Source organism: Puma concolor, chromosome D2 (assembly GCF_028749965.1).
Source record: "Puma concolor isolate L17-30 chromosome D2, mPumCon1.1.hap2, whole genome shotgun sequence".
Taxonomy (NCBI): Eukaryota; Metazoa; Chordata; class Mammalia; order Carnivora; family Felidae; genus Puma; species Puma concolor.
Genome location: NC_141677.1, coordinates 76,620,479 through 76,642,232, shown reverse-complemented (window position 1 = coordinate 76,642,232; position 21,754 = coordinate 76,620,479). Strand labels below are relative to the sequence as shown.

Genomic DNA, 21,754 nt, shown 5'->3' with positions numbered 1-21,754 from the left:
ATGAGAGAGACGGAGAGCACTAGTAGTGTTCAAGTTCCAGGTCACAGGGGTTCTGAGGCCGTTTGGGTCCCTTCCTTGATATACAAGATACCCCAATTTCCCACCAGAGGAGTTCCCACTTGCCTATACTAGCTCAAACTGGATTGTTGTCACTTGCATCCAAGACTCCTATACAATTAATATAGCTTCTTTCCTACGTGTTCTTTCTTTTGTGAAATACCTCTTCATTTTATGTGGTCATTTCTCTACTGGGCACTTCCTCTTTCTGATTTCTCTGAAAGTATCTTATATGTTAAGGCTATGTTCCCAGTTTGTCACTCAACTTTCAACTTGTGTTATGACCTCTTTTTTCAGAGGTTTGTTTTGTTTTGTTTTGTTTTTTGCCTTGTCAACTATGCCAGCCTTTTTTCTTATGATTGTGCCTCAGAACTGTAAGAAATATTCACCTACACTTTCCTCTAGACTGCTTATGGTTTCATTCTTTACAAATCTAAATCTTCAATCCATCTATAATTTGTTTACTTAGCGTAAGGTAGGAATCCAATGTTATGTCTTCCCCAGTGATTCATGAGCCAATTATCTCAACACCGTTTCCTGAGTAAACCATTCTTTCCCCTTTTATTTGAAATGCTTCCATTATTATATACCAAGTTTTGGCAACACTTGGATCTGTATCTGGACCTTCTCTCTTATTTTTATTTGGCACGTGGTCTCTATAATCATGAGGGCATTATTCCTACGTGATGAGAAAGATACTGAGGGGCTACGTTACTAGCTCTGTGACCTCAGACAATTTACCAAATTGCCAACCCACCTTTGCCACCTACAGCCACAGAAAACTGAAGCAAAAGAGAACCGCCAATCCTGTCAGTATCCACCTAGACTGTGAAATCTGTGTGCCAGTCAAGATAAGGCAGATGCCTAGACCAAACGTTGCAGGCGAATGCACAAGTGGGTCAGGAGTTGCCAGGAGCCTATGAGAACGCTTGGTGGTGCCCATTCCCATTCGAACCCGTGGGTGACAACAGGTCCCCAACCACAAGCCTTGAAAAGCAGGCAATGCTTATCAACCTCGAACTCCTTGTAGGATATCTCCAGGTCTACATGACCATGTTGCCATCACTCACGTCTAGATGGAAAATTCTCGCATTTTCTCAACAATATTTACTTATTGTTTTCTTTGGCCAGACAGAACACTCTGTATTTTTAAACTTTCCAGGAAGACTGTTTATTAAGATAATACAGTGAAGAGCAATCAAAATGTTTATTTTTGACTTTGATTTAATTTTCCTTTCTATAATCCACTAAAGAAAATGCACTAGAATCATGCATTTGCCTTTCTTAGATTGCAGGCATCAGTTAAATTAGCAGCGGTGGGTTTTTTTCCTGTTTGTTTCTATTACAATGTAACCCTTCCCAGCACTAATTCTTTCCTTGGAGTAATTTCCATTTTAACGTGTTCTGGCTGCTCTTCAAATAAACCTTGAATCTTATTGTGAAGTACCTGCAGTTGAATTACTATCAGTGGAAAATACACCCAGCAAATTCTCAGATCTGAAGGGTAAATAGAACTCTGGAAACCACACGGGCAAGGCGTACATTTATACAGCTCAGGGAGGTCAAGTGATGTGCCAAAGCCCACACAGCATGTCGATGGCACCTCTGCCTTCCCCTTCAACCTTTTCGCAAGAGGCTCAATAGACCTTTCGGGAATGGAAACATCTTCGCTTAGGATACTTAACAGCAACAGAAAATACCGATATTACCTTGAAAAGAAAGAAAGTGGGTGTCTTGACCCCACCTCTGGGAAGTTATTAAATGGCTGTGTCCTTGAGCTCTGCCAGATGTTAGCAACACAATATCCCCCATCCGCTAACAGAGTCTGATCCTCGGCTGAATGTGTCTGTTACTTGAATGTGATGTGCAAGGAAAGCACCGACCTGGGAACCTAGAGGCGGGAGGTTCTGGTTTCAATTTTACAGTAGGGAGCACAGTTGTCTTCTAATATTAGAAGGGCCCCTCTCAGCAGAGGGTGGTGCATTTCTTCTGGATGCCTCCAAAGAGCGGAACGAGGACTTAATGTACCAGGCATACCTGGGCTTGACTGCAGACTTTGGTTTACCAGTAGCATTTGGTGAGGCCCGGGAGATACTAGGAAAGAAAAAGACCCTGGTCCCAGCCCTCAGGGAGTTTGCAATTTAATGGGTAAAGCAAGAAGCCTATCTAATAAATATTCTTCTTACTTCAACAGTTCGAAATAGGATGGGCTGCTTGAGGGAGGGAGTTGAGTTCCCCAACACTAGAAAGATTTGAGCAGAGGACAGAAACCCACTGCCAGGGAAGCTGCAGGGAGCCCTATTTGGAGAGCTGGGTTGGAGCAGAGGCTCAACATCATCTCAGGAGAAAGTCAGAAAATCTTTAGAGCAGTGGTTTCCATGCCTGGCTGATCCTGGAGAGTTTTTAAAATACAAATTCCTAGGTACCACCCAGGAGCTTCTGACTCAGATCACGGGTAGGGCTTTTTGTTATGGGTTGAATTGTGTCTCCCCCACCCCACAAAAAGAAAAAAAAAAAAAAAAGATATGTTGAAACCCTAACCTCGGAATGTGACCTTATTTGGAAACAGGGTCTTTACAGAGGTGATTAAGTTAAAACGAGGTCATTAGGCTGGGCCCTAATCCAGTTTGGTGTCCTTATAAAAAGGGAAACTCCGGACACAAAAGGAAGACCGTGTGAAGACAGCTAAGAAATGGACATCTACAAGGCAAGGAATACCTGAAGCCACCGGAAGCAAGGAGAGAGGCCTGGAACAGACCCTTCCCTAGCACCTCCAGAGGGAGTTCTGGCCTCTAGAACAGTGAGACAGCGAGTTTCTGTGGCTCTAAGCTGCCCATGTGGTGGTACTGTGTAGCCCTGGGAAACAAATGGCAGCCTGGGATTCAGGCCCAGAGCTGCTGAATGGCCTCAGAGGACAATCCTGGCCTGGGGACCAGTCCTATGTTAGAGGCTGCTTCTGCTCTGGCACCACATTCTGTGTGGGCTCCCTCTGGTCCTCAGACCCCTTTCCTGAGGCAGAAAGGAGCTCAGAGATGACCGAGAGCCCGTGGCCACATACAGACTAATTATCCAGTTAATGGGCAACCCTTCTCAGTTTGGCCACCCAGCTGCTTCCAGGCAGCAGCGAGCACTGGAGTACGAGCCAACACATGAGCCAACACATCTACAAATGCCTCCAGGAAGAAAATCCACTCTCTCCCCCAATAGTTAAAAACCGAAATATTAAATAATATTGAAATAAATATTGAAAATATTGAAATAAATATTGAAGACCCTAGGCTTCAGACTCTGCCCTCGTGCCAAGCTTCTCTTGGAAGGAGACAGAGAGGGAAGGGAGGGCCAGTGACTTGTTTTTGTTGTATTCTACTGTTTTCATTTGTGCTTTTGATTCTCAAGGTGAGACTCCTAGAACTAACTAACTAAGAGTCTTTAAATAAGTGCATCAAGATGTTATACAACATATAGGATATTCCTATGCTGTTTATAATATACTTAAAAATCATAAAACCTAAATGGCCCACGATAGGTGCTTGGTTCAATACACTATTAAACTCGCCCAAGACGATAAAAGACACAGACCCCTTTAGAACCGGATTACCCCTCAGGCTTTGGTAGAAAACACTCAGCATTTCACTGAAATGACACTCACACTCGGTTTCCAAAGCGTTTCACAATTTTTCCCAACACCCCTCCGTTTCATGGGAAACTATAAACACAGATACGCAGAGGCTCTACAACATATTGCTGACTGAACACAGCTGCAGAATGGTGTGTGCGCAGTGCGTCATTTGTGTACAATGTATGTGTATGTTCACGTATGCGTGGACACAGAGATCGGGAAAAATGTCCACCTAAATGGGGACGGTAACTATCTCTGAGGGGTGGAACTCGTAGCCAGGACGCATGGCAAGACAGAGATTTTTACTTTCGTCTTGATGTTCCACATTGCTGTTTGAATGTTCTTTAGCAAACGGGCATATTGTCTGTGAAAATAATTTTTTTTTACTCTTAAAAATTAGACAGAATGACTTCTAGTTCATTGTGAGTCACAGCCACACACTGGATTCTTTTTCAAATGTCTCATATATGCTAGTATTGACGTTCCCATAACTGGTAAGGTTGATGAGGGCTGTGACAGCTGTGACAGAGCAGAAAGAGGGTCAGGCGTGGAGACGGGGCCTGGTGTTGTGTCCAGACTCTGGAGCTAGGAGAGTACTCTGTGCTAAATCGTTCACCCCTCTGAGCCTCCAATTCTTCGTCTACAAGAATCGGGAAGAATAAAGCGTACTCACAGGATTATAAAGATCAAATAAAAAACAATGGACACAAAGGGCTTTATAATTTCTCAGTGATTCTTCTAGAAAGATGGGAGACTCCATTGTTCGGCCTGTCCGCTTTCTGGAGCCTGCCACGGTGCCAAGTACACAGGAAACAGACACCAGATACTGGATTTATGACACCGGGCAAGACACAGGAGCCAATCCAGGGCCATTCCCATCAGATTTTTGCTTCCGTGGAACCCCCAAGCTCCCATATTTAAAGCAGACATTCAGAGCGCAAAGGCCCACCCTGGGTGAATGAAATGATACGCAGACATAGGTTCACTTCTAAGCACTTGCCCAGGAACAAGCCGACTCTGAACAGACCTCTCAAATCCTTGACCCCCTCACGTTCAGTCCTAAGATGTGTTTAAGGTGCCAGAAAGACTGGCGAGAATACCAGGCACCATGATATAAAACCATCAGCCACCCAACAGTTACCAAAATGTAAACTGAGAAGTGTACTTGAAGCGTCCCCGGAAACTAACCTTCACCTTGGTAACCCACGGAACCACTGAGGAAATCAGGTTTGTCCTTCTTTAATTTATATTCTGTTATACGTTATAGAGAATTAAGCTTTAATTTTCAAAATCCCTCTAATTGGATAGTACTGATGGGAAGACATCTGGGGCAAATATCTAGGCTCGGTGCGTTCCATCCCAAGCAATGGTTAGTGGTTTGTAGAATGAGTGTGTGGCAAAATAACCAGTGGTTGCTAATTATTATATATCACAGGGTTTGGCATCATCCATAAAGCCCCGCCATGCTGGCCTCTTCCTCTCCAGAGAGGATTACAGAATTGCCTGTTTAGAAATTTTTTTCTCCAAGTTAACATACGTTTTCCTAGTCTTAATTGGATCCAGCCTCTTTGCCCATAAGCAGAAAGGCAACGTTTCTATAATGATTGCATCCTTCACAGGGCAGGCCATCAGCCTTTCCTAGGTCTGGAAGGATCATTGGCTTCCTATTTTCTTTCCATTTGCTCAGCCTCGTTCAAGTGGTGATGTGAAAAACATGTGAAGATTGTGTCCTAAGGTGCCTTCGATTTAGCCAAAAAAGGTATGAGCGTCACGAGCATGAAACATCTCCTCCAACCCACACAGAGCCTCAGAACTGGGGAGAACTGTTTGCCCCAAATGTTTTGATCTAATGCAAATATTTATTTCTTCCAAAACAAATAAAACAAACCCCTTCCAAATTGGGGGTGGGGGTGGGGGAGTTTGCCAGACATTTTTCACAGTTAAGACAAACATTTGGAAAACATTTTCCAATTTGCCCTATACCCTCCGTTAATCTTTCTTAACCACGCCGAATCGTTTCCTAATTTACCATCTACTGTGACATCAAGGCCATTTCTTGAAGATCTTACTTTCTCTGCTCTCCCCCTCTCCCCCACGCAACTTGGAGCATCCATCAAGTGTTTCTTGAACAGACCAGGCACGTGCTCATTTGACAGACACCCTCCCTAATCAGTGACTGTAGGCTTAGACACACGGACCCACAACAGCACTAGACTTGAGAAAAGCTGGATCCTAAGACATCCTTTGCCATTCAAGTTTGGGGCCCAATTCCTTGTCCCCCACCCCTCCCCTATTTTTCCTAGGGCTTGGAGTTCCTCCTCACAGATGTTATCCGAACATCCCAACAAGCTCCTCCCGAGTGTACTAACAGACAACATCGAGATGAAGCAGAACACATTTCTGCATCAGCCATTACCAAGCTGTTTTTCTTGGGCCATTTGCTGACCCTCCAGCTTGTTTTCATTTCACAAGTGGTGTAAAACCCTTGCCAAGGTAGAACTCCGTTTTCAAATGACGTTTCTCCAGACCTTTTATCAGCTATGCCCACCAATTACATTGGCTGGGCACCCTCTGTCCTGCGGCTGAGTAGTTCTATCCTTCACCCCTCCCTCCCTTCCTGACCTGGTTAAGCTAGAAGGTTCACCTTCCCTTGCAGGGGCAGAGCAAAGGCCTGACTTCCTGTCCCCTCCTTACCAGGCAGTGACATCATGCTGCCTCTCCAGCATCTCAAGTTTGACGCGGACCCCCTAGGAAGAGACCCTCTCAGCTGCAAAGATCCTTGGAAAGTAAAGCTGCTAAATTAATGCAACACACACACACACACACACACACACACACACACACACACACACACGTTACTGTCTTCTAAATGCAAACATTTAAAGTTTACCACTGAAAAATGGAAAGAGGTTAACCCTGAAAAGCTTTTCTGGAGGAAAAGGCTGCCTCGCCCCGGGATGGAGACGGGGATGTCCTGAGATCTGGCAGAGGACTCATTCTGGCGGGCTCCCCCCACCTCCCCCACCCCAGCCCCCTACTTTTTAATCAAGTAAAGAAAACTGCAGAGACACAAGCACACACCTAAGGTGCCATCAGGCAGAGGTGCCTGAGGTCAGGGATCTCCCAAGGGGTAGCAAGCACCCCAGGAAGGGGGGCATGGGGCAGACGTGACCGGCAAGGGGTAAGCCAATGCCAGCAGGAACGGGCCTGCCCAGTGCCATGCGTCAGCTCTACTGAGGAAAGGGAGCAGCACGCTGGCAATGACATACCCTCACCACCACCCATCTGGTTTAACACCCTGTCCCTGAGGGGCGATTCTGTGGCCTCTGTGGCAAGATTCTCACCAAGCTCTGCCAGGACGACAGGCCAAGAGGCTGACCTTGCTCTTTTGATGTGTCCGTATGTGTGAGGGATGGGGGAGGGAGGAAGATGCAGCTAGAAGGAGAACACCAGTAATGAGGCTCCAGAAAGGACCAGAGCCATGGTGCACACATATAGCCCCCTCCTCAGTCACAGATTCATTTGAGTTGATAAACAGTTCTACTTACTTACCTACTTACTTACTTACTTATTTATTTATTTATTTATTTACTTACTTACTTACTTACTTACTTAGACAGAGAGACAGAGAGAAGTAGGCTCCACTCTCAGCATGGAGCCCGACACAGGGCTCGATCCCACAACTGTGAGATCATGACATGAGCTGAAATCAAGAGTTGGGTGCTTAACCAACTGAGCCACCCAGACACCCTAGGTGTTTCCATTTTAAAATAAAACTGTTTGGTGGCACCTGGGTGGCTCAGTCGGTTAAACTTCCGACTTCGGCTCAGGTCATGATCTCACAGTTCATAAGTTTGAGCCCCGTGTTGGGCTCTGTGCTGACAGCTCAGAGCCTGGAGCCTGCTTCGGATTCTGTGTCTTCTCTCTCTCTCCCTCCCCTGCTCACATTCCGTTTCTCTCTCTCTCAAAAATAAATAAATATTTAAAAAATTAAAAATAAATAAAAATAAAGTAAAACTGTTTAGGTGTTTCCATTTTAGAGTAAAACTGTTTATGGGGCACCTGGGTGTCTCTCTCTCCCTCAGCCCCTCTCCCCCACTCGTGCTTGCTCACTCTCTCTGTCTGAATAAATAAATAAATAAATAATAAACAAATAAATAAAATGGAAACACCTAATGTGAGGATTCACCTATCAGTAGTCATTCACAACCTAGTAGGAATTACTTCATCCAATGTCTCTCAAATTGGCATTGACCTGAAATCAGGGTGTGTGAGGGCAATTATACTCCCATTTTGCCTTTGTCAGGAAATCTGACAGAGACCCTCTTTCTCTTCCATAATTGCAACCTCATGGGCATTTATTTTTTTAATGTTTATTTATTTTTGAGAGAGAGAGAGAGAGAGAGAGAGAGAACAAGCAGGGGAGGGGCAGAGAGAGAGGGAGACACAGAATCTGAAGCAGGCTCCAGGCTCCGAGCTGTCAGCACAGAGCCCGATGCAGGGCTTGAACTCACAAACTATGAGATCATGAGCTGAGCCGAAGTTGGAAGTTTAACCGACTGAGCCACCCAGGCGCCCTGGGCATTTACATTTAGAAACCATACTGCCCTGAGAAATGAGTTTGCTTTTTGGCTTACATGACATGAAGGGGAAAGATTTATTTTGGAACATTAAAGGACTGCGGAAGGTCGCTCGAGGAAAGCCCACAGTTCAAGTGAGTTCCTTTCTCTCAACTCAGTTTCCCCATCTATTAAACCAGGGTAATCTCTAGTCTGGAAAGTAGGGAACAGACTAATAGACCAACTGAGAAGGCTTGGGGCAGCCAAGGCACTGGCCACAGTGGGCCTCTGCCACTGCACAACAGGGCAATCATCTTATCTGTTTATCTCAGTTTCTTTTGCTTTCCCCAAATGCCCGGAAGTTGTCCTTCCAGGTTCATTTCATTGTTGCCTTTTAAAGAAAGATTGATACTCCACAGATTGCAAATTCCTAGAGACAAGGCAGGCCCTATGGAAATTAGCCTAATTTATTACTGACTTCTGTCAAGAGGATGTTACCAGTCGACTCTGGCACAACTTCAAATAGAGTTCCTTGCTTCAGACACCAAAGAACAGCAACTAACTGTTTTATTGTTTCCAATGCTTATGCTGCTCTAAGGGAGCTCTAACTGGGTTATCTTTAAAATCTTTCAACTCTCACAAGCAACAGTTTTTAAGAAGAAATCATTTGAAAGCAGATCCAAAGATGGTGTGTTTTTGACATCTTTCTCCACGGTCTTATTCCAATCTGTCCTGTTCAGAAGAAATGGAAAGCCTTAAAATTGTTTTACCTATTTTCACCCTTATTTTAAAACACCTTCTTGAAGTCCACAGAAAGAGTTGGGTTGTTGGGGTTTTTTTTCCCCCTTCCTTCTGTGGACTTACTGTATATATAACTTTTTTTTTTCTTAATAAAATGATTGTTTTAAAATATCCTCAGGGCGCCTGGGTGGCTCAGTCGGTTGACCGTCCAACTCTTGGTTTTGGCTCAGGTCATGATCTCACGGTTCGTGAGATCAAGTCCCGTGTCAGGGTCCTTGATGACAGCACAGAGCCCACTGGGGATTCTCTCTCTCCCTCTCTCTACCCCTCCTGCACTCACACACGGGCATGTCCCCCACTCTCTCTCTTTCTCTCTCAAAGTAAATTTAAAAAACTTTAAAAAATAAAATAAAATAAAATATCCTCACATCAGGAGTTTCAAGAAGGAACATAGGGCTCTGTCTGCATCTATAATATGCACTTAATTTGAATCAGGAAAGTCAGATAGTTGCTCAATCTAGGCAAATTTCTCAACAAGATATGAAAAAATAAAAATATGACTGGCTCATCACCACCACTAATATCTATGAGTGTCCTTGAACTAAATTTTTCTCCGAAGTGACTCATTCCTAATCCCTAATCCCCCAGCTCCCCTCCCTGCCTCTGCCTTTTTCCCTCTCTCTTCTCCACACCCTCCCATTTCCCTCACTCTCGCTCCTTTACCTTCCCCCCAGTTTTCATGTCAGAAGCTAGGGGGCTATTGCCCTCTTCAACTGAATATGCAGAACCCTAGAGCCGCTATGTCCAAATGAACTTTTTGCAGTGCTGGGAATGTTCTATATCTGCGCAGTCCAACCCAGTAACTGCATTTGAAATGTGGTTAGCATACTTAAGGAACTGAATTTTTTAATTTTAATCATTAAAATGTAAATAGCACAAGCAGCTAGTAGTTACCATGTTTGGACAGCACACCAAGCTAGAGAACTAGATGCCTTCAACCCTTCCAGGTCATTCCAGGTGACAGAGGACGTGCTCAAACCAGTCCCAACAAAAAGCCAGAAAGGAAGGCGGCCTCCTCCGTCGTCACTCCAGAAGGGCGGCCCATCAGCCCCACCCAGGCCACTGCCCTAGCTCCAAGGTTCCACCTGGAAGGCACCCCGGCACACCACTCTTCCCCTTGGATCTTGTCATGTCTCAACCAAATGGTCCTCCTGCCACTGCTTCAAGTGTTTTCCAATTGCAGGAACGCAGGAACTGACCTTCAGGAAATCACAATGTCTTGGAAAATTAGTAGTTGTCCTGCACATGTCAGCCTGTCCCTCAAGTATGACCTTTGATTATCCTTAAAGTATACTTTGGTCCCTCAGGCTACTGAGGACCAAGTTCCAAGTTCTAAGAACGCCGAAGGCAATACAGTAACCTAGCTATGCAGGTCACAGCACCATCAACTTCAGCTTTTGGGAGGAAAAAAAGTCTAGTTCTACTCATATCTGATTTACCAGTTTAAAAGCCCAAGACAAGGGGCGGCTGGGTGGCTCAGTCAGTTGAGCATCCGACTTCAGCTCAGGTCATGATCTCATGTCTCATGAGTTCAAGCCCCACATTGGGCTCTGTGCTGACGGTGCAAAGCCTGCTTGGGATTCTCTCTCCCCCTCTCTTTCTGCCCCTTCCCCACGCATGCTCCCTCTTTCTCAAAATAAATAAATAAACTTAAAAAACAAGCCTAAGACTTGGGACACCTGGGTGGCTCAGTTAGTTGAGCGTTGGGCTCTTTGATTTCTGCTCAGGTCATGATCTCACAGTTTGTGAGTTTGAGCCCCTGCATCAGGCTCTGTGCTGACAGCGTGAGGCCTGCTTGGGATTCCCTCTCCCTCTGTCTCTCTGCCCCTCTCCTGTTAGTGCACTCTCTCTCTCTCACTCTCGAAATAAATAAATAAACAAAATTTTTAAAAGTCTAACATGAAAATGATGACAGGCCCCTGACCTCTAGCAGCATGTCTATAAGGCTGATATCCTCCCACAGGGTCCTTCAACAACAGATGCTGAATGAATGAATAAATGAATGAATGAGTGAGTAATTCTACTCTTAAGAATCTCCGAAGACAAATTAAGAATGGTTTTCTTAACCTTTGGTTAACCAATGGTTGGAGGGGCATGGGTGATGGTCTAGTGAGGAAACAACTGCTTTCTTTTTAAAAGGTAGCATCGGGGCGCCTGGGTGGCGCAGTCGGTTGAGCGTCCGACTTCAGCCAGGTCACGATCTTGCGGTCCGTGAGTTCGAGCCCCGCGTCAGGCTCTGGGCTGATGGCTCAGAGCCTGGAGCCTGTTTCCGATTCTGTGTCTCCCTCTCTCTCTGCCCCTCCCCCGTTCATGCTCTGTCTCTCTCTGTCCCAAAAATAAATAAACGTTGAAAAAAAAAAAATTTAAAAGGTAGCATGACTGGGGCGCCTGGGTGGTTCAGTTGGTTGAGCATCCAACTTCGGCTCGGGTCATGATCTCACAGTTCATGAGGTGGAGCCCCGCATCAGGCTCTCTGCTGACAGTGCAGAGCCTGCTTTAGATCCTCTGTTCCCCCTTCTCTCTCCGCCCCTCCCCCCTCCTCAAAAATAAACATTTAAAAAATAAAAAATAATAAAATAGCACCTTCTTATTTAAAAAATAATTTAAAAATTAAAGGTAGCATGATTTGGGGGGGAGGGGTGCCTGGGTGCCTCAGTCGGTTAAGCATCTGACTCTTGATTTAGGCTCAGATCATGATCTTACAAGTTCGTGAGTTCGAGCCCCAAGTAGGGCTCTGCACTGACAGTGCAGAGCCTCGTTGGCATTCTCTCTCTCTCTCCCTCTCTTTCTGTCCCTCCCCTGCTTGAGTGTGCGTGCTCCCACTCTCTCGATCTCTCTCAAAATAAATAAATAAACTTAAAAAAAAAAGGTAGCATGATTTATACAAAATGGTGTGTGTCCTCTAGTGTTTGAATGGTAGTAAATGGAACAACATGGTGTTTATCCCAAAAAGATAAATTTTAAGATGTTTGATTGATTAAAATCTTTTCAATCTTTAGGATATTTTAAAATAAAATCTTCCCTGAAATAGAACAGAAAGTGTTTTAAAGTAGAAATCACTCCCATTATCTAAGCCCGCATGAGCCATTTTAATCATTTAAAATCACACCTTAAAACCCTTTATCTTCACTATTCTATTTTGATATGAGGTGTGGGGGCTGGAGGGAATAGGACTGGAGAAATTCCTGAAATTCCTTCTCTACATGTCACCTGTTTGTAGTCACCTTCTCTCATGTTCTCAAGTTTCCTTTCGGTTGCATGGTCCACCGCAGTGATATCTTTTGGTAACCATAAGACTTTTTTTTTTTTTTACTTCAAAACAAATGTCTAGCTATCATAATGCTTTACCTTGAGCCACAGATATATTGGCAACAAATCTGAACTTTAACTATTGCCCGCAGTCCTGAATGGTTTCCCAAGAACACTGGGAGCTCCCAGATGTGAGGTGAATAGCCCTTGGTAAAGGTGGATTTGGCCATATATTGAGCTCTTTCCTGAATCCGCATGGACATTACTAAAGACTTCAGCCCGGACCCAAAGTGTATCATTTAGCAAGCCACTGCAAGAGCCACAGCACGAATCAAGCTTTTTGGAGTTTGGAATCTGACAAGAAGCAGCTAAGCTACTGGAAGATAAGAGCCTTGTGAGCATTTATCCGATGATTTTTAAAACAGGCAGCTGGATTAATTAAAACTGTCACTTGAAGTCTTTCTGTAAGAGAGCTAGGCCTTCTGAAAACATCGCTTTTGGTGTCTGTACCTTACAGTTGTCAGTACTGAAAAGAAACTTAGAGAAAATCAACGGCAGTTTCTTTATCGGCATTGTACTTAATGGGCCAGGCAGCTTTTCGCCAGGGTGAACGCTGTTCCTCTTGCTCTCCAGTACGGTTAAGATCGAAGCGAGAGGCCGCGGGGTGGAATCAGTATGCCTGCCGACGGCAGTAAGGAGGCTTAAGCTTCAGAGACATTCCAGCATTCTAATAACGAAATATACGGACATGTCGGTTTTATCATCATGAACTAGGGGTGCAAGGGAAAGAGGATGGGGAGCGGGGGTGGGGGTGGCGAGACACGGACTTTCGGTCCTGTTGTGGAATGCTGAGGCTGTGGGGGAAGAGCCTGCCCCTCGCCCCTGCCCCTCACAGATTCCCTCCCTCCTCCTACTACCCCTAGCCTCTGCTAGCACACAGCTTCACCTTTTCCCCAGGCCCCTATCTCATCAGGAAGAGCCAGGCCAACAAGTCACAGAGTTGTCGGAGAGAAAAGTTCCTACGCACTCTGCTTTTTGGCAATTGTGACCAATGGCCAAGTCATTACATTTCTGACTTCTGGGTTCCTGTGCTCAGTGTCTGCTAAGATCATGAGCGGGAAAATATGATCAGTACTCCCTCTGTCGTCCTTATCAATCAGATATGGTCATTGCTGGCCCTGTGAAGGAAGGTGAGCCCTGGCAGAATGGCTTCTCATCACTGTTCACTCAATGAGTGAGGCGAGAGATCTAGAATATGAGAAAAACATAAAAACCTTTACTGCAACAATAAAACTGAAAAGAAACACACAAAAGGAATTCTGCAAACACTCTTTCTCACTATTATTTCAACGCCAGCTTGCGTGCCAATTTTCTGAGATTCTAAAACGTAAACAGATAGATAGAGAGAGAGTTAGTCTGGATCTCTTTTCATTAAATGCTTAATCACTTAGCTCATTTCCATAAACTGGCATGAATTCAGCCTCAACTTCTCTTTTTCCTTAGCCACTTTTTAGGAGAGTAATCTGAAGTTCCTAAGAGTGATCAAGGCAATGTTTTCCCATGAGACCAGGACAAATAAACAGCCCACAACATACATTTGGATGGTTTAAAATTTTGAACCTACATCTTCCGAGATCTATCTTTTCTTATTCCAAAACAATTTTCACAAAGGTGCCGTGAGTTTGCTTTGTTTTGTAATGACTAACAATGAATCATTTGACTCTAATCCACTTATAGATTTTCTATTTTATTGCTATATTCATGTTTTCCCCTCATACATATTTTATTATGGTAAGAATTTGAATATACAGTGAATTAAGAAACCATCTGCCTTTAAGAATGCATAATAATAACAAAAGATAGGCCCCAAAATTACCCACCAACATGGACAACTACAATTTCCTTTATAACATTTCCAAAGTGTGTCTGTCTTTCTTCAAGGCCTGTTTCTCTATTGTTTGGGACAAATGTGACTTTTACTTGAAAGCCACATTTTAAATTGTTTACAATGTATTTTGTTAAGTGAACTAAATTAAATTTCACATACGCCCATTATATTTCTCATCTGTAACCTTTCACAAGAATCTCCAAGTAAGAAGTGCTTTAGAACATTCTAAACAACTTGGATTATTAAAGATACTAGAAATTTTACGTTAGATGTTTCATTAAACTGAAATTTTCATTTCTGAATATTTAGAAAATTTATTTTTCTCTTCTCAGTTATATACTTGAAGTCACTCTTTCAAACTAAGGAGTTTTCCCCCAAAATTGCTTTTATTTCTAAAACCTTCCACACTAACAAGAAGCCATGTGCTCAGATATTTAATAAAGACCCAGTGAGAAGAAAGTGGAAGCACTTAAAATCGTGGATTCTCTTTAAACATAAGAAAGAAGGAAAGAAAGACACATTAAAAAATGCAACTTCCATGTCAGTGATTAATTTTTCTCATTCATGTGTCAGTCTCTCTGTTTCCTTACAGACAAGGCCCTCTCCATTTCAAAGACATCGTCCAGAGCTATTTTCTCACTGTGAGATGACTACCAAACTCCCCGAGAAATTGAAAAGACTTCCAAACGCAAAGGAAGTGAAAGGCACATTCTCCAGCACTTTTAATCACTGTAATTCGGTCATTCCATATAGGCTTCCGGCCTTCAGTTCTCTTCCCTACTGTTCTGAAAAACCCAATTTGTTAACCTGCCAAACAAAAATATCAGGCTGTGGGAAAAAAAAAAAAAAAAAAAAAAAAAAAAACAAAAAAACGAGAGAGACCAGTTTAGGAGAGAAAATTGATAACACTTTGCCAACTCCAAGCAAAACATTTTAAAAGAAGCCACCAAATACTGAAAGGAGAAAACAGCATGCCCCAGGCAAACGGATGTGTAGAGTGGCAAATGTAAAGAACAGAATTTCTCCTTAGGGGAGAAACCAGTGAAATTTGCAAAGCCTCCAGCACCACCATATCCAGTGATTTCCCAATAATTTCAGAATGGAGGGAGGGTGGAAAACTTTCCCAGCCCCCAAACCCTAAGGTATGCCACCACGTCTCGCCACTAGGTGGCGGTTGCAAAGGCAGCGAGAGGGGGGCTGTTTTCACCACTTCTTTCCCTCCAGGACGCACAGCCCAGTCCAGGGGAGAGCCCACTAGATCCCACCTCGATCCTGTTCGCTAAAATGCCAAGTTAGGTAAAAAGAAAAAAGCTCAGGGCTTACAACCTGAAAACACCAAGTAACAGCCTCGCCTACAAATCTGTTCTCACCAAAGCTGACCAATGGAGCGGGGACGGACGTGCATATTTTAAACTCTGCTGGGGTTTTCAAAGCAAACCTTCCAGGCGGCTGGTTTAGAGCACATGTGACGACGAAATTACGACGTGAAGCCTGGGTTGAGTTACTGGGCTGTGCATCACCCACCCGCACAGCGTGTACAGAGCCACAAGGTGATGGAACTGGCTGGGTAAACATGAATCGTTTTATTGCGAGCCAGAAATTCTTCCTTCATTCATCAAAGTGGGTGAATGAAAATATGAAGTAGGTAAGGCATTTTTGTGCGCTGCCCCCTGAGTCTCCTTCTGAAGTCAAGACCTTACTTAGGCTCCCTTCTACCTGGGGCGTCAAATAAAGCCTCCTCCCATGAAAGAGAAAAACCACTTCCCCTTTTTGTAAAATGACTGCACGCCAGAGCTCAAATCTTGGCAAAAGAGATGTTACATAAATTCCAGGTGTTCCTAAATATGCATGTTTACATGCAATCATTTTAGGAAGCATCTAAGTTTCTGGGCCACTTTTTCTTTTCTTCTCTTTTCTTTTCATCTCAAGGAAGAGGCCAAATGTGTGTTTATAGCTTTGACCGAGGCTTTTACCCACTTCGTTTTGACGATATTTCCTGCCAGCTAAATGCAGGAAATCTAATAATTTGCACCCAAAATGCATCTAAGCACCCAGCACACTTACCTTTCCTTTTTTTTTTTTTTTTTTTTTTTTTAACTGAACCCAGATCAGGCAGTTCAGTTACCTCTCCCTCCCATCACCAAAGGGGAAAAAACCCAACTCTGAAATACCGAATTATTTTCTAGGTGATTTGTACAGCCATTCTCCCGTTATTCTATGAACAGGCTAATTCCTTAACATCTTACTTTGCCTTTAAAAAGCTTCCTTCCACACGACGGGATTTCCCTAAGAAACATTCCCAGCGGATGGTTTCCAGCAATAGCCTATATCAACTCAGCCTGCGCAAGCAAAGACTTGGCTTCTGCTAATTCCACTCCCCCCCCTCCCCGCCCAACACACACACACACACACACACACACACACACACACCAATTCACACACACACCAATTCACACTCACAGAACCATCCCGGGCCGACTGGAAAAGCTATTTTGTTTGCATGTTTGCCCATCTCTTCCTGAATGAATGCTTTTCCAACTGACCTTTCAACAGCTGCCGAGAAGGCACGGTCTGTAAGGTTAGAGCCGGAAACTAAGGGATATTTTAACATCCTAATCCCTGCAACCTCTACGTTTCTCGTTCTCTACTCAAGTCCAGATTCTGTGATCCCAAGGGCAGGAACCCTGAAGCGCCTGCAGAGCAGCTCTCCGAGGTGTCCTGCTCGCGACCAACTCACTGCAGGCATCCTGCACACGCACAACCCCAGCCTACTCGCTGCCCGACACCCGCACCCTGGCCCGTGGCGAATACGCCAGGCACGCACCAGTCCTGCCTCTTACCTTCCCTGGCTTTCAGCAAGACCGTGTTGGCCACGATGTTTTCCAGCTCCATTGACAGTCGGCGGTCAGCGAGGGAGCCTGCCGGCGGGGCTGTCAGCTGCTGGGGGTGCTGCCGCTGCTGCTGCCGCTGCTCGGGCTGCCGCTGCTGCTGCCGGAGCCGGAGCCGGGAGCCGGGAGCGAGCAGCCCGCCTTGCCTACCGCATTATTCCTGCTCTTATCCCTCGGAGTTTTCCCCCTCTGCGAAGAGGAGCTGCCGCCGCCGCTTCTTCCTCTGTGTCCCCCCTCCCCCCTCCCTCAACACTTTCCCCCCCACCCCCCACCCTCCGCGTTTCTCTGTCACTCCATTCTCCACCCCTCCGGCTCCCTCGGATGCTTTAATGCCTCGGATGCTTCTGCCTCCCCTCCGTCCCTCCCGGGGGTGTGGTACTAGCAGCCTTGGGCGGCCGCACTGCGCAGGCGCCAGGCGGGCCGCGCCTCCTGTCTCGGCGCTCACAGGGCCGGGCCTGCTGGGACTTGGAGTCCTCAGGACCCGCGGCGCTGGGGCCAGACTGGCGCGCGGCTGCCGGAGTCCGAGACCCGCCCCGGGACTCTCACCCAGAGTCAAGGCGGGCGCGGCCCGGGGAGGCTAGGGGCGCGGGGTTGCGAGGGGACAGCGGGCGAATCGAAGGCGGTTCGGCCGAGTCGGAGCCCCCCCCAGTCCCGGGGCCGGGCTCCCTCTGGCCCGCTTCCCGCCTTGCCGAGAGCCGGGAAAGCGAAGTCCACGGGCCACGGCGGCGGCGGCGGCGGCGGCGGCGGGCGTAGCGCCGCGTTCCGGCAGGAGCCGGCGCGGGTCCTGGCCGCCCCTCCGGGCGTGCTCGGGTGGGAGGAAGGTCAGCCCGGCGGGCTCCGCACGCTGCGGCCGGCCAGTGTGCGCGGTCTCACACGCACACGAGCCGGGACGCCGACAAAGGTGTACTTTGTTTCCGCCGAGGGCGCGAAGGGGTCTGCGAGCCGGCGGCGACCCGGCGCTGGTGGCGGCGTGGGTAGCCGTGCGGCCTGAGCGCCCCCTGGTGGCCACGGGGTGGCGGCGCGGCGGCAGGTCCACGCGGACCGCGCCCCCCAGGGCTCGGCACCGCTTCCGCGCGCTGGCGGGCACTCGGGGGATCCGGGCGTGGGAAGCGGCTCCTTTCTGCTAATAAAGTGCCTTGCAGCAAGCGGGACCCGCGATTCCACGATCCTCGTTACAGTCAAACATTCCGATTTATGAAAACGCACACGGAATCGCCCGAGTCGGCCGTGGACAACAGTAATGAGTAACGGCGGGGAGCCTGTGTTGGAGATAACGTTTTCAGATTCCAAGCGTATTTATCTTGGGGCTCTGAGCGCCTTTCAGCTGTCTGCTCAGAACATCAAGCCTTCAGATCTACTCTCAGCCTCTCTCCCTTGCTTCCTTTGAACGTCCCACTCCTGGGAAATGGGCCCTCAGTCACCCGTGGTCGGCGACGAGTGTCCTCCGGGCTGGGGGAGGGGCGGCTGGCCCCAAGGAACAATGAGGGCTTTGCCTCCTCTGCATCCTGTGGGCCGGATATCCGTTCAGAAACCCGGCTCTGGGCCTTCTCTGCCAAAAAGGAGGAAACCTTCTGTCCCTAGGGCTGCCAGGAAGTGGCAGGGAGGTGCCGGGAGAAACAGAGAACAATTACTACACATTGGAGAATGTACAGGAATTAATAGACTTTCGAAGCCCTGGAAACCGGAATGGTCGCAGATTTTAACAGCACAGCATTGTCTTGTTCCTGATGCCATATACCCACCACCACCGCTTCCTGGTGTCTGGGTTTGGGTCTGGGGGTCTCCCTGGGCCTCACTTGATCTCGTCTGCAGAGTGGGGGCAATAACAGTATGCCTGTCAGAAGACTGGGAGCTGAGCAGATGACTTTTTAGGCATCTTCCACTGCAGGAATTACTGTTCTAAGCAACCCAGCCAGGCTTGGTCTTGGCTATATATCCACATGCCCAGAGGCGTGATTTATAATGATAGGGTATTTCTCTGAATCCTAGAACTGGCCGCATCTTAGAGCTCACCAACTACAGCCCGAGGCCTGTTGGAACCCAAAGTTTGTGTGACTGAACATTAAAGCAAAACAAAATAAAACTAAGCGAAGTTGATTGCCTTTAGATGGTTTGTGCTCCGAAGCAGCCTTCTCAAACTTTTATGTGCGTAGAGATCACCTAGGGACCTTGTTAAAATGCAGATCTGTTTCACTAGGTCTGTCCTGAGATTCTGCTATTTCTAACAAACACCAAGGTTCTGTCAATCCTGCTGGTCAGTGGACCACACTTTGAGCAGCAAAGTTTTATGGTTAGCCATATTATCTGGTTATCCTATCTATGGTTATCATATTATGTTGTTAGCCAACACTCTTATTATCTTATACCCAGCCCAGGTCCCCAGTGATTGCCTAATTTTACCTAGTTGGCCTTTGTAGACATTTGAGTTTGTAACTCTGGAAAATCCTGCCTGTCCCGACTGATTTGACAGATGTGAAACAGACCCAGAGAGAATAAGTGGGTTCTGCACGGTCATTCAGCAAGTGAAAGCCTAGCTACTCTCTCTGCTGCATGGTAAGACATCCTGCCTACAAAATAAATGGTTACACTTCAAGTATCTGTGCCTCTGTGAGGAAATTAGGACATTCCAAAGGGAGAATGGAATGATAGTGGCTAAATTTACTGGATCCAACTGTGGGCCAGGTCCTGTGCTAAGCGCTTTACATGGATTATTGCATTGAACACAACATCCGGATGAAGTAGAGAACATAGCCCACTTTTATAAAGTCACCAGGTTAGGAGAAGTTTTATAAATTGCCTAAGGTCACACAACTAAGAAGCAGAAGATGTGGGATTTGAACCTAGCAGTCTGACTCAGAGTCTATGCACTTAATTTCTGGCTACCTCAGGCTAGCCAGCAAAACTTGGCTGCAATTGACCTATTTGGCTGCCAGAGTGAACTTAAATTGTATTGTAAGAAAGCAAAGCAGGCAGTTGGCTAAGTGATTAAGACTTAAGGGGGTTTTCCACTCCACCGTTATAGCTTCCTATAATTCCACCATTATAGCCTTATTCCTTTCAATTAACTGCATTAACAGCTGCAGTCTTCTAGAGAACTGGGTTTGATTCGAGAAAGAGTCGTCTATTAAATATCAATAGATCAGTAGAGAATCTTGCTAGCTGAGCGCAAGAATGGAAATCCAAATGGAAAAGTGGGTGAGTTTGAGAGGGATGGGCATATGTCAAATACTGACTTCCAAATCCACTTGGGATCAGCTGACCCAGAAATGCAAAGAAGCCACAGTGTCTCACTCTTCATTTGGCACCTGTATGACATGGCTAACGTTGCTTGCTGGGTCAGAGTTCTTGTAAATAGAAATCAACTATTCAGGAAAGCCACAAACTTATCTTGGTCCTAAAATATAGATTGCTTTTGCCAGAGTAATCCAACTGCCTTTCTGAATAGTACTGGATCTGGAGTTTTCAAGCCTTTCCTGGCATCACAGCTTCCTAATCATCAGGAAACAGCTGGAGATAATGCTTTCATTCTCCCGTTTATTCTTTCCTTCTTCGGAGTTTACCGCCATGTGCCAAGCGCTGTGGGGAAAGCAACGGTGATTTCCCATGAGAGCTGGCCAGTGGGAAGGAAAGCAAACTGGAAGGCAGACTACCAAGATAGAATAGAATAAGGATCATTTTGGACACAAACACAAGGACTTTGGAAACAGAGAGGAAGATTCCAAGAGAGGAGAAATGAGAGCTGAAAGTGGGATTGGAAGTGTGAGGTTTCCAGTTACATTCCCTCCTCTGAGAAGTCCCTTCGTGGATGGTCCCAGGGGTTACCAAATTTGACATTAAAAATTTTGCCATGCTGTAGACCACTGATCATTCTTCTATTTACTTAATATTTATCTTTACAGTCAAGTCACTTTTAAAATTTTTTTCAACATTTATTTATTTTTGAGACAGAGAGAGACAGAGCATGAATGGGGGAGGGTCAGAGAGAGAGGGAGACACAGAATCCGAAACAGGCTCCAGGCTCCGAGCCGTCAGCCCAGAGCCCGACGCGGGGCTCGAACTCACGGACCGCGAGATTGTGACCTGAGCCGAAGTTGGACGCTTAACCGACTGAGCCACCCAGGCGCCCCAACAGTCAAGTCACTTTTAAAAACATTTATTCATTCTAATTAATAATATTTATGAAATGGGGGTAGTAGTAGAAACATCACAGTTTGGAAACAAGTGACCTCCAAGCAACATGTGGAGCTTTAGCAGCCTTTGGTTTCACGATGAACCAGCTGATCTTCATAAATGTGTTGGGAGGCTTCATCCTGTTGTTGTCAGATGATTATGACCTTTAGACATCTAAACACCCATCTATCGGGTTCTTGCATGCAAGTTCAGAAAAGAGGTTCCTGCCAATATGCACACGTCTACTGATGGTCCCAGCCACACGTGGTCTCTATGCTCTTGGAACTACAGCACTTTAACGTGGCCTTCTTTAGTGGGAAGGAAAGGCCTCCTTCTTGGTGCCATATTCAGTTAGGAATGTCTCCACAGTAGATCAGCTTGTGTCCTGAATAGTTACAAAGTTGTTGCCTCCGTTGTATAGAGAGGAAACTGAGCCTCAGAGAATTAGGTCTGTTGCCCAAGGTCAACGGGTAAGTGAGCAGTGAGGCTAGTCATTTAGGTATCTGCCTTCTATACTTGACGG

General features: G+C 46.1%; 1 protein-coding gene across 2 annotated transcripts in view; it reads right to left on the bottom strand.

The window, feature by feature from the left end:
• The window catches only part of GRK5 (G protein-coupled receptor kinase 5), a 217,941-nt gene extending 200,645 nt beyond the window's left edge, over nucleotides 1-17,296 (bottom strand). The window contains exon 1 of one of the 2 annotated variants that reach the window (XM_086680996.1): nucleotides 17,014-17,296. In XM_086680996.1, coding sequence (XP_086537122.1) covers nucleotides 17,014-17,065 — 52 coding nt within the window. In that variant the 5' untranslated portion in view covers nucleotides 17,066-17,296. The remainder of the gene's footprint in view (nucleotides 1-17,013) is intronic. The other variant, XM_086680997.1, reaches the window with a different exon arrangement.
• Nucleotides 17,297-21,754: the final 4,458 nt, after the last annotated feature.